Genomic DNA, 16,051 nt, shown 5'->3' on the forward strand with positions numbered 1-16,051 from the left:
TTCTCTTAACCAGTGAGCCATCTCTCCAGTTTCCTTTTTTCTTCTTCTTATACCATCTGGGACTTTCTTAGGGATCAAAGTTGGTCGTCAGGGTTGATTGCAAGCACCTTTACCTAATGAGTCATCTTGCTGGCCCATATAATCTATTTAGATTATATTCATCTCTGTATCTTCCTCTCTTGTCCTGTCTCTCTCATGTTGATATCTTTCCTTTTCCAAAGTCCCTCCCTTTCTACTCCCCAACCACGGGGTGTGTGTGTGTGTGTGTGTGTGTGTGTGTGTGTGTGTGTGTGCTATATAGAGAGCCAGAGATGACCTTGAACTTTTGATCCTCCTCCCTGACCTCTTAAGTGCTGGAATCACAGGTGTGCTCCGCAGAACCTGGAGAACCTGGTTTATGCAGTGCTGGGGATCGAACCCAGGGCCTTGTGCATGCTAGGCAAGCCCTCTACCAACCGAGCCACTTCCCCAGCCTACCTCTTTTAATCATACAGAAACAGTCAAGCGTGTTTCCTTCCAACTCTCTGAAACCCTGAAACAGTGGTGGATACTTGGGTAAGCACAGGACTCCCTGATGCATTACCCAGGGCCTCTGTCTGAGGAAGCCCCGGCTTCCTCTAACTCCTCACAAGTACCCCCAAGGTGGACGGTCATACACCTCCAGTGTTTGTGAGAGCCGCAGAGTCCCAAGATTCAATGGACAAACTGAAGAGGGCAAGTGGGGTCGTGTGGCCGCTGGAGGAAGACAAAGAAAATCCAACACCTTGAACCTCTTCTGTCCTCTCCGCCTCTAGCAATTGGCTCTGGAGGGCCAAGGCGAGTCTCAGATGACAGCGTCCGCTCCAGAGAACACATCCAAGAACCGCTACAGGAATGTGCTGCCCTGTGAGTCTCTGGTGTTCGGTACCCTTGTCTGCCTCCCCATGGAGTCTGCCAGAACCCATTCCTGTTCCCCCCCCCCCCTCTCTCTTGTATGTGTGCGTGTGTTCATGCGTGTGCATGCAGTTTGCGTGGATCTCTACATAGAGGCCGGAAGTCTTCTTCAGGCAGTAGCCACTTTTAAATTTTTATTTAAAAAAATTTTAGCTGGGCGGCGGTGGCGCACGCCTTTAATCCCAGCACTCCGCAGGCAGAGCCAGGGGGATCTCTGTGAGTTCGAGGCCAGCCTGGTCTACAGAGTGAGTTCCAGGACAGGCACCAAAACTACACAGAGAAACCCTGTCTCAAAAAAACACACTTATTTTATCCATGGAACCATCTCTCCAGCACCATTTGTTTGTGTGGTTGGTTTTTTACATTTTTATTTGTTTGTGGTGGTGGAGGTGTAACGTGCATGCCGCCGCCCATTGTGGAGGTCAGAGAACAGCCTGCAGGAGTTGGTTCTCTCCTTCCACCATGTGGGTACTGGGATCAAACTCAGTTCATCAGGTTGGGTGGCTAGTGCCTTTTCACCTGCTGGCCTTTCTTCCTGGGCTTTTTTTTTTTTTTTTTTTTTGAGACAGGGTCCCAGTAGCTCAGGCTGACCTCAGACTCACTATGTAGCCAAAGATGATCTTGAACCTCCCACCTCTGCCTCCCAAGTGCTTGGATTTACAGGCATCTGGTTTTATACGGCACTGGGGATCCAACCCAGAGCTTCCTGCATGCGAGGCAAGCGAGCACTCTGCCTAGCAGCTGAGCCACATATCCAGGCCTACCTTGTTTTTGGAAACAGCGAGCCTAAGGTGTCCTCCTGTCTGGGCCTCCCCAGTGCTTGGATTACAAGCACGCGCTCCCACGCCTGGCTTTTTGACATAGGTGCTGGGTCTGGAACTGGGGTCACACCCGTGCAGCCAGCCCTTCACCGGCTGAGCTGCCCTCCCCAGCCCCTCTCCCAGCCCCCTTCTCATTGCTGATACTGCTGTGTTCTCCTAGATGACTGGTCTCGGGTGCCCCTGAAGCCCCTCCATGAGGAACCGGGCTCCGACTACATCAACGCCAGCTTCATACCGGTAAGGTGGCCGGTAAGGCGGTGGCAGTGGGGGGGGGCACTCCGTGACCCTGGAGAGCTAAAGAGCTAAAGGGGGTGGTGGTCATCTGATGACCCCCCCCCCCCGTGACATGCCCGCTCTCCTCAACTAGGGTCTCTGGAGCCCCAAGGAATTCATTGCAACCCAGGGTCCCCTGCCTCACACCGTGGGTGATTTCTGGCGTCTGGTGTGGGAACAGCAGAGCCACACCCTGGTCATGCTGACCAACTGCATGGAGTCTGGACGGGTGAGAAGAGATTTCTGTCCCGGTGCTAACCCCTGAGCACCAACCCCTGCCCCTGCCCCACCTGGACACTGGCTTGGTGCAGTCCCTTCTATACACCTCTGCCTTTCTCCAGTATAACTCCAGCCATCTTCAACATGGACCCATCCCCTCTACCTTCATAATGTTCACAGATCCGTGTGTGCGCACATGTGTGTGTGCGTGTGTGTGTGTGTGTGTGTGTGTGTGTGTGTGTGTGTGTGTGTGGTGTACTGGTCCATGTTCTGCTGCTGTGGGTGAATGCCACAGACTGGATTTTTTTTTTTAATGCCGAATGCCGTTTATTGGAGGAAGGAGGTCTTAAATACAGGCTTACAGCACAATGGGAGAACCCCGGAGGGCAGAAGTTCACTGCCGAGGTTTTACAATCTTGCATCTAAGCTGTTAACGCCCATTATACAGGATACACAGACAAGGAACTTCTCTTAAGCATTCAGGAGGGTGAAACCCGGGAGGGAATTAGCATAGGGAGGATTTCAAGGTCAAAGTCAGCAAGCAAGGCAACAGTTACCCCAAACGGGGGCCAGGGCCCTACAGGTCCCCCTTTTACTAATAAATGAGCTTCTGACTTAGGTTGCGTGGGACGTCAGCAGGTCACCTTACCCCAGACTGGATATTTTATAGAGAACAAAGGCTCATGTGTCTTATGCTTCTCGAGGGTGGGAAGTTCAAGAGCATGATGCTGGCATCTGGGGAGGGTCTTCTTCCTGCACCATGACAAGTTGGAGAGTACCATGTGGTGAGGCACAGCCAGCCAGAGTGGCAGCTCAGTTCTCTTCCTCATCGTACACAACCGTTAATATCATCTTGAGGGCCCTACCCTTAGATGACTTCATCTCATCCTAGTGTCTTCGCATAGACCCCATCTCTAGGTACTGTTCACCTATGAATTTGGGAATGAGGCTATCAGTTCTCAAGTTTTTAGGGGAGGCACATTCAAACTACATCAAGGTTCCACAGACCTTGGGGTTAAGGAGTCCTCTTGGCTGGTGTGAATCTATTAGATCTGGTACCAGGGCAACAAACATATCTTCACCTTGATTAGAAGAATCATATGAAGAGGCTGGTACTTGCTCAATATGCATGAGGCCCTAGGTTCAATTCCCAGCACTGTATAAACCCATGAGGTGGCACAAACCTATAATCCTAGCATTCTGGAAGATGGAGGCAGGAGGACCAGAAGTCAAGGTCATCTTTAACTTCAAATCAAGCTCAAGATGGTCCTCTCAGGGGGGGAAAAAAAGCAATATGCAAAAGGTGTCTTGTGCTCAGGGTTTGGGGAGATAGCTGAATGGATAAAGGATTTAACACATAAGCAAGGGGCCAGAGCTTGGATCCTCAGAACCTACATACATGCCAGGTGAGCACGGTGACTCACTTGTAATTCTAGCCCTCGGAAGGCAGAGAAAGGGAGCCTCTGGACCAAGCTGGCCGGCCAGACTAGTTATAGTGGGCAAGCTCCGCGTTCAGCGAGAGCCCCTGCCTCAGCGAGTACAATGTAGAGTGGTTGAGGAAGACTTGAGACAATGGCCTCAGGCATCCACATCCACATGCACACGCAGGCATATTCACTCCCCACAGTGTACACACACACACACACACACACACACACACACACACACACACACACCCTGCTCTGTTTTCTCACTGTCCCGGTCTCCCTGCACAGGTGAAGTGTGAGCATTACTGGCCTCTGGATGCTCAGCCCTGCACTCACGGGCAGTTGCAGGTGACAGTGATTAATGAAGACATGAAGGAGAACTGGACAGTGAGGGATCTTCAGCTCTTCCACGTGAGTCCCTCCAACCCCACCAAGAACTCCTCAAGGAGGATCCCGGCAGTGTGTCTCCCAGAGAATCCCCCATTAGGCATAGAAACTTCTGAAGTCTCTACACTCCCCCTCCTCAGCCTTCATCTCCTTTCAGGTGGGAGAAAAGCAGACGCTCTCTGTACGCCAATTCCACTACCTGGCCTGGCCAGATCATGGAGTCCCTTACTCCCCAGAGCCCTTGCTGGCTTTCCAAAAGGTGCTTCGGCAGTGGGTGGACCAGACCATGGACGGAGGACCTCCCATTGTGCATTGCAGGTGAGCAACACCCTGCAAGTCTCCCCAGGGACTCAGAATCCATCACAGACATGCACATGTACACATAATTAAAAGTAAAATAAAATCTTTAGAGAGCAATTAGGGGCCATCATGGTGGAATACACCTGTAATCCCAGCACGCAGGAGGCAGAGGCAGGTGGATCTCTTAAGTTCTAGGCCAGCCTGGTCTACAGAGTGAACTCTAGGAGATAGCCAGGGCTACACAGAGAAGCTCTGTTCTAAAAAACCCAAATCAAAACCAAACCAACCAAACAATGACAACAAAACCCCAAAGCCAATTAGTTTAGGGGTTCTTCCTATGAATTTCAGTGCCAGACCTGTTATTAGCTGTACGGCCTGGGACACGTGACTTTCCCCTCCCTCAGCTTCCATGTTACCACCTGTAAAATGGGTGTGCTGATACACCCTATGATATACACGGATGGAGAAAATGTCAGTCACTGTCCTCATGGCCTCACAGTCCCCACTTAAACTGTGACTTGATGAATGTCACACTTTCTGGGTGCTCTAAAACCTGTGGGGATATATTGCGTAAACTTGCCTGAAGATCAGAGGACAGAGCCAGGCACGAGATTAGACATAGAAATCAGGCAGTGGTGGCACACACCTTTAATCCTAGCACTCGAGAGGCAGAGATCCATCTGGATCTCTGCGAGTTCAAGGCCACACTGGGCTACATGAGATTGATCCAGTATAGGAGAGAAACAGAGCCAGGCAGTGGTGGCACACATCTTTAATCCCAGCACTTGAGATCTCTTGTCTTTGCTTGGGAAGCATACACGCCTTTAATCTCAGGAAGTACTATGGCAGGGCAGAGAAAGGTATATAAGGCGTGAGGAGACAGGAACTCACTCTCTTTAGACTGAGGATTTCATAGAGGTGAGAACTAGTGGCTGGCTGCTCTGCTTCTCTAATCTTTCAGCTTTCACCCTGATATCTGGCTCTGGGTTTTTATTAAAAGACCATCTAAGGGCTGGAGAGATGGCTCAGAGGTTAAGAGCACTGGCTGCTCTTCCAGAGGTCCTGAGTTCAATTCCCAGCAACCACGTGGTGGCTCACAACCATCTGTAATGAGATCTGGCGCCCTCTTCTGGCCTGCAGGTGTACATGCAGGCAAAACACTGTATACGTAATAAAGAAACACAACAACAACAACAACAAAGACCATCTAAGATTTGAACCATCCAGTCTCAGCTGCCAGGACTCCAGACTTCCCTCCCCTCTGGAGGCCTAACCCCTGTCCTGTCCCTTGTCTAGTGCTGGCGTGGGCCGGACAGGCACTCTTATTGCACTGGACGTCCTGCTCCGACAGCTGGAGTGTGAGGGGCTGGTGGGTCCCTTCAGCTTCGTGAAGAAGATGAGAGAGAGCCGGCCATTGATGGTGCAGACAGAGGTGAGGGGCTCTGAGGGGCCGGGGGCATGGGGGGGGAATGAGGGACCCTTTGGGAAGCATTCCTCATCTCTGTGCATCTTCCCCAGGCCCAGTATGTATTTCTTCACCAGTGCATCTTGAGATACCTCCAGAAGTCAGCCCCGGCCCTTATCCTGAAGGAGGCAACATATGAGAATGTGGCCAGCGTCATCTACGAGAATGCAGCAGCCATCAGAGCCCATGAGTCTGAGGCCTCGGCTACTGGGTGCTGAGCCTACACACACAGAAATACTCAGGCTGGATATGGACCCCTGCTGGAGCCCAGATACCCGGAGCTCCGACAGAACTGAGGGTCGGAGTCTCAGCCTCCCCAGCCCACTGGAAAGCCATCTCCAGTTGTCCAAGGAGGACAGGATGGGACTGATGTACTTCAACTATGAGCCCTGTGGGAGCCGGGAGCCCGAGGACAGGGAAGACAAGGGGGATTTCCTGTTCTTTGAGTGGAGGTGGCTGTGGCCTGGGTATACAGGGTCTCAAAGAAACAGGCTGGAACCTGGATTCGGAAGAAGGGATCAGGGTCTGGAATTCTGCTACCTGAGGAACAAGGGCAGGCAGGTACCTGCCCCCCCTCCCCCATGATTTCAGAAACCACATCAGCCTCCTTGAATCGGAGGCTGAAGGGAGTCCCTGTGCTTGTGGTCTCCCTGCAACCCACGCCTGCACATTCTTTCCGTCCATATAATTTATTAAACTATTCTCCCCGAAGGTGGGTTTTTGTCTCTGGAGATAATATTGGGCTAGAAAAGGGAGTTCAGTGAGACAGTCTCCCCAGACAAGATGGACAGGGATCCTGATGTGGTTCAGCTGGAAAAGACCCTTCCTGTAAAGTCTGGTGACCTGAGTTCAATCCCCAGGAACCTACAAGGTAGTGGGAGAGAGCCAAAGTCTTCAAACCGGCCTTTGACTTCCGCATGCCCACTCCCCCCCCCATAAATAAATAAATGTAATTTAAGTTTTTAGAAGGTGGATGGCACCAGAGGGAAAACATGCAAAGTTGTCTTCCGACCTTCACACACATGCGCACACACGTGAACGGCACATGGCTTCGCCTCTGTGCTGCAAACACAACACACATACACAAGTTCGGATGGGAGACTCTCTCAAAGAGGGCTGAGGTAGCAGACCTCTGTGCTGGCGGCAGCCAGGCATCAAGGGCTTGCCTCCGGGGACTGGTTAAGCTGAGGTGATAGCTGAGAGCAGAAATGCTGGAGCTCCCTCCCTCTTCCTTGCCTCAAGAATCTGGGTTAGCTGAGTACTTGGGTCTCCAGAGGGGTTTCTCATGGATCCTAAAACCGAGTGTTCTGGAATCCAGTTATTTGCATCTCAAAAAGTCTGTTTTGTGTGTGTGTGTGTGTGCGCGCGCGTCTTGCGGGGGGCTGGTGCTCAGTGTAGATGTCCGATGACTTAGCCAGACGTCAGAACCTTCTAGGGTGCTAAGATCAACGTAAGTGGGCGCCATGGTGGTTCTCGGGTGTGGCGGGCCGGAGGGCGGAGCAGGGCGTTCTCCTTTCTCCGGGGCAGAACACGCACGCACACATATGCACACACTTCCATACACGCGCGCGCGCGTTCACACACAGGGGCGCAGGCACCAGCCTGGCTGGACTCAGCCGCGCCCCCACCCCGCCGAGCTAGATCAGCACACGGGGACAGCGCCACCCGCCCACGTGCTGGGGGCGGGGTCCCGGCAGCCCGCGTCTCGGCGCCTCCAGGAGGGTCCTGTCCAGCCACCTAGCAGGTAGGAGCTGTGGGGACCCTCTGTCCAAGCCGCATCCTCAGTCCCATTGGTAGGGGGACCGAGGTGTGTGGGAGGGGTAGGGGTGAGTACTGGGCGGAGGGACGCTGGCAAGGATCCACTCTGAGCAGCAGGTTGAAGCCCTCACCGAGGAGATGGCTGTGTGGAGAGGAGAGACAGGTGTGGAGACAAAGAGAGCAGGTTGGTAGGCAGAAAGCAGAGAGACCAAGAGTGACTGAGGCCGGACAACAGAGGGCAGCAGAGACGCGGACCAGAGAAGGATGTGGGGGGACAGAATAGGAAAGATGTCCATCTGGGGTTTGGAGAGAAGTGGAGGCCGACTAGGTCACGAGAACAGGTGTGAAGACAGAGTCGGGGTGCACGCGCGACAGACTCGTGAGCGAGAGGATGTGGGGGCCCAACACAGGTGCCGGGGCAGGTTCCCCACTTCACCAGCAAGAGGGGTGGTGCAAGGGGTCCGAGGCGGAGGGAGGAGCCGCTGTGGATGCACAGACCACAGGCCACCCTCAACCACCCTCCCTGGGCCGCGCGATCCCGGTCCTGGGTCCCGTGCACCGGCACCGCCCGGCCTTGGTTTCTGTGCGTCAGTCCCTCCCGTTGTCTTGGCAACAGGCTCGTTGCCCAGCAACCAGCCTTGCTATCACCCTGCCTGGAGCCCGGCGGTCTCTCTGGGCAACAGTGGTCGGATGGTTCCCACGCCTGCCTTCGCCCACTTCCGGTTCAAGCCCTTGGGAAGGGCAAGGAAGGGGCAGAAGAAGAGGGTGGTTGGGGGATCCGCCTGCAGAGCGGGATCGTCCTTTTGTGATGGAATTGGGTCCCCCCAAAGCCCGCCCTCGGCCTGGAAAGGCTGAGATTAACTCCCAGTATGCACCGAAAGTCTTTGATGCGCGGAAAACTCAATGGATGTTTGGGGTAGGAGTGGGGGGATAGGGTGCTTGGGTACCTCTGCAGGAAGCACCGCAGGAGCCCGACGCCATGTTCCCGGAACCCCCGACCCCGGGGTCTCCAGCGCCTGAGGCACCTCCAGACTCGAGCCGCATCAGGCCGGGCGCAGGTGAGAAAACCCTGGGCCAGCAGCCCTAGAGGAAAGCCCCTGGATCCCTAGGGGCGGGACTCAGATGCAAAGACTCGGGTTGGTAGGCTGGAAAATCCGGCAGGGATCGTGGCTCAGTATCCCAGACTAGAATCTGAAATACTGAAGAGGAGAGACAGATCTGCGAGGAAAACCAGAAGCGGATCAAGGGTGGGGCATGGAATGGGATCATAAATGGGCGAATGGAAACTGAGACCCAGGAGCGAGCAGAGCTTCTTCTAAAAGTAATAGGAGTTATGCAGAAATTAAAATGGGTGTAGAGACGTCAGGATTGTAAGACAACAAATCATGTCAGCGTGGGTTAGAGCATCAGCTGAGCTTTGCAGGTGAGATTGGTTGGAAGGGAAACACGGGATTAAAAAGGAACGGAATTGGCTGGAGGGAAAACCAGGCTAAGATTCAGGGGGCCATACGGAATCAAGACTGAGCTAGCCAGCCAACTTCCCAGAGCTTTGATGCGTGTTGTGTCCATCCTTCTGCAGTGCCTGCCTGGGTCCTGGCCACCATCGTGCTGGGCTCAGGCCTCCTGGTCTTCAGCAGCTGTTTCTGTCTCTACCGGAAGCGCTGTCGGAGACGGATGGGCAAGAAGAGTCAGGCCCAAGCCCAAGTCCATCTTCAGGAAGTGAAGGAGCTGGGCCGGAGTTACATAGATAAGGTGTGACGAGGCCTCGCGACCCTTTCCTCTTCACACCCCTGCTCCCACCAACGTCCCCAGGAATCCTCTGTCTTTGGTCCCACTTTGTCCACTGGATTCTGGGGATCAGAGCTAGTAACTGTCCACAAGAGCTCTGCTGGCTAAACTGGGTGTGAGGGTGCACATGTGTAATCCCAGCACTTTCGGAGGCTGAGACAGTAGGGTTGCTGTGAACATCAGCCAGAGATATATAGTGACTGCAACGCCAGCCTGGGCTACAAAGTGAGACCTTTGCCTCACAAAACAAAACAAATCAGGGCTCAGAAGCTGGCTCAGTGGCTAAGAGCACTTGCTACTCTTGCAGAGGACATGGGTTGGGTTCCCGGAACCCACGTGATGGCTCACAACCATCTGTAACTACAGTTCTAGGAGACCCAACACCCTCTTCTGACTTCCGCGGGCTCCAGGCACACACGTGGTGACACACATGTGGGCAAAACACTCACACACATAAAGTAAATAAATCTATAAAACAGAACGAAACAAACAAACAAAAAAACAGTAGGCTAAGAGGTTGGTAAGCAAGCCTGAGGACCTTTGTTCTGATCCCGTACCCATTCAAAAGTTGGGCATGGCCATGTGTGCCTATAGCTCCAGCAGTTGGGGTGGGGAGCGGGTAGAGACAGGCATATTCCTGGAACTCCGTGGCCAGCCAGTCTAGCAGAAATGGTAAACTCTAGGTTCAGTGAGAGACCCCGTCTCAAAAAATAAGGTGGAGAGTAATAGAGGAAGACACCCAGAGTTGACCTCTGACTTTCACACATATGCACAGGAATGGATGAGTATACCAACATACACAGGCATACATATCACACACACACACACACACACACACACACACACACACACACACACGCATGCATGCACACTCCTATCTACAGCCACACTACCCGAGATACTGTGGAAAAGTCACTTACTCAGGATGTCATATGCAGGGCACAACAGGCATTGTGGTACCAACAGCCCAGAGGGTCAGGACGTCTCCTGGTGGAGGTGACTTCTCTGGCAAGACCAAAGCAAAAGAGTTAGCTGAGAGCCAAGACCAGAACATTCTAGTCAGAGAAAGAGCAGGTACTGAGGACTGGTTACTGGGTTTCGAGGTGAATCAACAGAGAGTTATTCACTGCGCTGGGGGTAGGGTGTGAATAAACCGCGTTCCGGAGCGAGGTGTCTGGAAGGTTGAGCACACTCCATGGAATAAGGGCAAATGATCCCCATTGTAGTGTTTGCCCAAGAAGGAGACAGGGGCCTGGGACCTCAGCTGGTAGAGTGCTCTCCTGGCACACATGAAGCCCGGGGTTCAGTCTGCAGCACCACATAAACCAGGCATGGTAGTGCACACCTGTAACCCCAGATCTTGGGAAGTGGAGGCAGGAGAATTCAGAAAATTCAAGGTTATCCATGGTTACATAGCAAGTTGGAGGCCAACTTGGGCTATATGACAGCATGTTTGAGAGAGAGAGAGAGAGAGAGAGAGAGAGAGAGAGAGAGAGAGAGAGAGAGGAGAGAGAGAGAGAGAATGAGAGAGAGAGAGAGAATATCTGCCATTATGTACATGAATGGAAACACACACACACACACACACACACACACACACACACACACACGGAGAGTCATGGAGGACTTAGATGGATCCTTCAAAAATAAAAGACTGGGGGTATGGATCAATGTCTCAGTGGTTAACAGCACTTGTTCCTCTTCTAGAGGACCAAGTTCTGTCCCCAGCAACCATGTAGGATGGCTCACAACCACCTGTAACTCCAACTCCAGGGTATCCAATGCCTCTGTCCCCCATGGGCACCCTGCACTTACATGCACATATCCACATGAAGACACACACCTACACACAATTTAAGATATAAAAAAATTAAGTGTTAAAAAATTAAAAGGCTACGGTAGAATCTGAATATTAAGCCTCCGAGTGCCGAATGGGATGCAGGCCAGGCAGTCTTGGGTTTCCAACCCTGGGCACCATTTTTCATCTGTGTGCCTTTGGGAATGACACCTGTGTGTTCTGAGCCTTAAGTTCATGGTAGTTAACTCATATCATTCCTCCTTTCTCAACAAGTAGTTGTTATTGTAATTATTACCTATAAGGATTCCTTTTGGGGTCCTGGAACTCAGCCTCCATTCCTATTACTTAAGTCGGTGATTTCAAAGGCCATCTATGTCAGAATCACCTCCAACTTTGCTGCAATGTAAATTTTGGATGTAATGTCACACAGACCTAGTGAATCAGAATCCCTAATAAGGTGACTTCAGTATTTTACCACTCATCTCTGATAGAGACTAGACTTTGAGAATATATGGCCTAGGTTAAAACAACAACAACAACTTATATTCTAAAATACTAAGTATATAGTAAATATACCATTTATCCTCCACATTTTCCTGTGACAAGATCAATGGTGGCAATTTGTACTGTTATCCCAATACATTCATTAGGACATGGAGGAATGAAACAGTCCCAGACTGTGTCTCACAATGTCTATTCCCATAGCAGACATCACTAATCAAATGCTGACAGATATGTTGTTTTTATGTTACCAGAGTTCCAGACATTATTAATCAAACATTGTTTAGACAAACAATCATTGATGGCTTGCCGGAGGGATCTGTGAGCCTCTTGAGGTTTCTGGGACTGGAGGGTACTAGTTTCAGGGGAAGATTCCAACTTCTTGCCCCTGACTTTCTAGGTTCAGCCTGAAATAGAGGAGCTGGACCCCTCACCTTCCATGCCAGGACAGCAGGTTTCAGACAAGCACCAGCTAGGACGGTTGCAGTATTCGCTGGATTATGACTTCCAGACTGGTCAGGTGGGTGTGAAGGAGGGAGAATGCTTGGGAAGGGGAGGGTCTCCCTTCGTCGTGGAGGCCATGGGAGGGAGACTGAAATATGAATCCCTCCTCTGTGTCTGGGCACCTGCAGCTCCTGGTGGGCATCTTGCAAGCTGAAGGACTGGCAGCGTTGGACCTAGGAGGTTCCTCGGACCCCTATGTAAGTGTCTATCTGCTGCCAGACAAGCGGAGGCGACACGAGACCAAGGTGCATCGGCAGACCCTGAATCCACACTTTGGGGAGACCTTTGCCTTCAAGGTGAGTTCCTGCTTCATCACCCCATGGTTCTCAGCCTGCCTCTTGTCCTGGAATGCCAAGGACTGACCCCTTCAGCTTGCCCTGGAAGGAGACACAGCTGAGTTGCAGCTGCCACCTTGTGTGTATAGGCAGTGGGAAGCTGCTCCCTGGGACCCAGAATTATCCCTGGGAACACTGTCAATGCCTGTGCTGTCTGTTGCCTTGGTCCTTGGACACTCCTGTTTGTGTTCTGTTAACACCTGAGTTTTCTTCCGTGGCTCCTCGTACTTTATTGAGGTCCCTGGAACCTCATTGCCCCATGTTATGATATATTTGTACTCTGTGTGAAGATGTGTCACTGCGGTTGGTTTAACAAAGAGCTGAATGGCTAATAGCTAGGCAGGTAGAGGTTAGGTGGGACTTCTGGGGACAGAGAGGACTCTGGGGAAAAAAAAGAAAGGCAGAGTTGCCAGCCAGACACAGAGGAAACAGGAGGTACAAGACGGAAGAGAGGTAATGCCACGTGACAGAACATAGATGAATATAAATGGGTTAATTTAAGTTATAAGAGCTAGTTGATCCAAGCCTAAGCTAAAGGCTGAACTTTTGTAATAAGACGTCTCTGTGTCGTTATTTGGGAGCTGCAGCCCTACTCTACTTCCAACTGAATATTCTACCCCTCACGCCCTCTTTCTCTCTGACTTCCTACCTCCCCTTTGTGTTCCCTTCCTCCAGGTCCCATACGTGGAACTGGGGGGCAGAGTGCTGGTCATGGCGGTGTATGACTTCGATCGCTTCTCCCGCAACGATGCCATCGGGGAGGTGCGGGTGCCCATGAGTTCCGTGAACCTGGGGCGGCCGGTGCAGGCCTGGAGAGAGCTGCAGGTAGCTCCCAAAGAGGAGGTGAGCATGTGTGGCCCCTCCCATCGCTACTCTGGAACAATCAGAGCGCAGACTTTGCAGTCCTTCAAGTCCGCAAGCCCCTTTTCCCCGCACAGGCGCCAGAGGGCGGGCTAGCTGGCTCCGAGAACAGGATTGACAGCCCTGGTGCTTGACTCTTGGACCATTCCATTCCAAAGCAAGCTGGCGAGGGGTGGCGGCCCGATTTGGGTGATAGGTTCCATTCCTCCTTTTAGCAGGAGAAACTGGGGGACATCTGCTTCTCTCTCCGCTATGTCCCCACGGCCGGAAAGCTCACCGTCATTGTCCTGGAAGCTAAAAACCTGAAGAAGATGGATGTTGGGGGACTCTCAGGTGCGTGCGTGTGTATGTTAGGGCTTCTACTGCTGTGATAAAGACTATGATTAAAAAAAACAAACTTGGGGAGGAAAAAGGTTATTTAATCTTACAACTCATATGATACATTCCATCACTGACAGAGGTCAGGGCAGGAACTCAAACAGGGCAGGAACCTGGAGGCAGGAGCTGATGCAGAGGGGCAGAAAGGAGTCCATTTACTGGCTTGCTCCCCATGGCTTTCTCAGCCTGTTTCTTACATATCCAGGACCATTTGTCCAGGGTTGACACTACCCAAGTGGGCTAGGTCCCCCTACATCAACCCCTAATTAAGAAAATGCCCGGCCCGGCGGTGGTGGCGCATGCCTTTAATCTCAGCACTCGGGAGGCAGAGGCAGGTGGATCTCTGTGAGTTCGAGGCCAGCCTGGGCTACAGAGTGAGTTCCAGGAAAGGCTCCAAAGCTATACAGAGAAACCCTGTCTCAAAGAAAAGAAGAGAAAAGAAAAGAAGAGAAAAGAAAAGAAAAGAGAAAATGCCCATTGTCTTGCCTACAGGCCAATATCATGGAGGCATTTTCTCATTTTGGGCTCACTCTTCTCAGATAACTTTGACTTGTATCCAGTTGATAACAAAACAACAACAAACACCAGTCAGGACAGGGGGTGTGTTTCTGCCTCAGGGCTCTGACAGCTTCTTGACCTGGAGGGTCAAGCAGAACCCCATACTGCTGTGGGATAATACCGAACTGATCTTATCCAGAAAAGGGGGGTCTGAGGGGCTGCATGGGTGATTCTATGGAGGTCCAAAAGAGATTCTTCACTGCTTGCACACAACCTGATCCCCAAGAGCCCAGCAGTGGGGAGTTAAAGGATGCCCTTCTTCACCCCAGATCCCTATGTTAAAGTGCACCTGCTTCAGGGAGGCAAGAAGGTTCGGAAGAAGAAAACCACCATTAAGAAGAACACCCTGAACCCCTATTACAACGAAGCCTTCAGCTTTGAGGTGCCCTGTGACCAAGTGCAGGTGAGTGCAGCCCTGCTTTCACTGGGATAGCTCCACCACAGAAACCCCCAGGGCTGGTAGTGGCCAAGGAGCCAGGGCATCACTGAAGAAACCAGCTCCTGAGGTCTGAGATTGTATTGTTCCTCTCCTTTTCCTCCTTTGGAGACCAGGAGGTCTGGTCTTAAAACCTGGCCTTGGGCATGCTCTCCCCTAAGTGAGACTTGCATGCGTGGATAGAATGCCTGTCCCCAGCAAGCTCCGCCCCCAACAGGCTCAGACCTTCCAGTTCCTATAGAAAAAAAGTGTTTATGGGTCACGGCACCCATATCAAGGCCTTGCATGTTTGGCCCTCTACTGACCCCTGATCTCTAAGGAGGCTCCTACCAAGCCCTGGACAGTGGGTCCTGTGGGCTTATCTCTGTAGAAGTTTGTTTTCAGCAGGGTATTATGGCACATGCCTTAGATCCCAGCACTCCATAGGCAGAGCCAGGCAGATCTCTGTGAGTTCAAGGCCAGCCTGCTCTACATAGTGAGCTCCAGGCTGGGCAGGGCTACATAGTGAGGCCCTGTCTAAAACAGAAAAAGAAAGGAAGGAAGAATTTCCTTTGCAAAGGAATGAAAGCTCCTGGGCACCTTTTTGTCTTTTCCACCTGCCACTCCTCCCTGCCCCAAACTCCTGTGGCAATGTCCCTACATAGCCTGGTCACAGGGAGAGAATGTCCTTGGCGATGACCCCTGTGCCTCTCTTCATGCCTCCTATCTCCTTTTCTCCCCACCCACTCCAGAAAGTCCAGGTGGAGCTGACCGTATTGGACTATGACAAGCTGGGCAAGAATGAGGCCATCGGGAGAGTGGCGGTGGGCGCAGCCGTCGGTGGGGCCGGCCTTCGGCACTGGGCTGACATGTTGGCCAACCCCAGGCGGCCCATTGCCCAGTGGCACTCGCTGCGGCCCCCTGACCGAGCCAGGCCAGTGCCCGCATCCTGATCCCCATCAGGCAAGCACCCGACCCCCGATCCCTTGCTCCCAGCCCCTTACACGTCTCCCCACATGCCTCTCCCTACTCCCCAAATGTTGCATCCATTCCTACCTCCACCTTGGAAATGTTTCTAACGTCTAGCACCAGTCCCATACCCAGAAACCACAGTGATCTTGTGGGGAGGTGGTTAAGTCTGGCATCCCCTGCCCCAGGGTCCTACCCTCTGCTTTGACAATCAGCTGTGAGGCCTATTATCTCCTGTCTCCCAATCTCTTAGCTCTTCCCACACAGCTTGACTCCTGTACTGCTCCTGGGCCAAATAAATACTCAATAGCTTGGAGACTCTGCCCCCAAGGCTCCTTGATGTATGTGTGTGTGGGGGTGG

General features: G+C 52.2%; 2 protein-coding genes across 2 annotated transcripts in view; both read left to right on the plus strand.

The window, feature by feature from the left end:
* Positions 1 to 6,308, plus strand: part of Ptprh (protein tyrosine phosphatase receptor type H) — a 40,373-nt gene extending 34,065 nt beyond the window's left edge. The window contains exons 13-19 of the mRNA XM_059282110.1: positions 795 to 885; positions 1,915 to 1,991; positions 2,122 to 2,256; positions 3,962 to 4,084; positions 4,218 to 4,378; positions 5,657 to 5,792; positions 5,879 to 6,308. Of these exons, the coding sequence (XP_059138093.1) occupies positions 795 to 885; positions 1,915 to 1,991; positions 2,122 to 2,256; positions 3,962 to 4,084; positions 4,218 to 4,378; positions 5,657 to 5,792; positions 5,879 to 6,043 (888 nt within the window). The 3' untranslated portion in view covers positions 6,044 to 6,308. The remainder of the gene's footprint in view (positions 1 to 794; positions 886 to 1,914; positions 1,992 to 2,121; positions 2,257 to 3,961; positions 4,085 to 4,217; positions 4,379 to 5,656; positions 5,793 to 5,878) is intronic.
* A 1,177-nt stretch (positions 6,309 to 7,485) lies between these two features.
* Positions 7,486 to 15,920, plus strand: Syt5 (synaptotagmin 5). Its single transcript, XM_059282160.1, has 9 exons — positions 7,486 to 7,569; positions 8,504 to 8,641; positions 9,163 to 9,335; positions 12,071 to 12,190; positions 12,303 to 12,470; positions 13,185 to 13,352; positions 13,586 to 13,703; positions 14,576 to 14,709; positions 15,474 to 15,920. The coding sequence occupies exons 2-9, from the start codon at positions 8,563 to 8,565 to the stop codon at positions 15,672 to 15,674; spliced, it is 1,161 nt and encodes a 386-aa protein (XP_059138143.1). The 5' UTR covers positions 7,486 to 7,569; positions 8,504 to 8,562; the 3' UTR covers positions 15,675 to 15,920.
* Positions 15,921 to 16,051: the final 131 nt, after the last annotated feature.

Source organism: Peromyscus eremicus, chromosome 1 (assembly GCF_949786415.1).
Source record: "Peromyscus eremicus chromosome 1, PerEre_H2_v1, whole genome shotgun sequence".
Taxonomy (NCBI): domain Eukaryota; kingdom Metazoa; phylum Chordata; class Mammalia; order Rodentia; family Cricetidae; genus Peromyscus; species Peromyscus eremicus.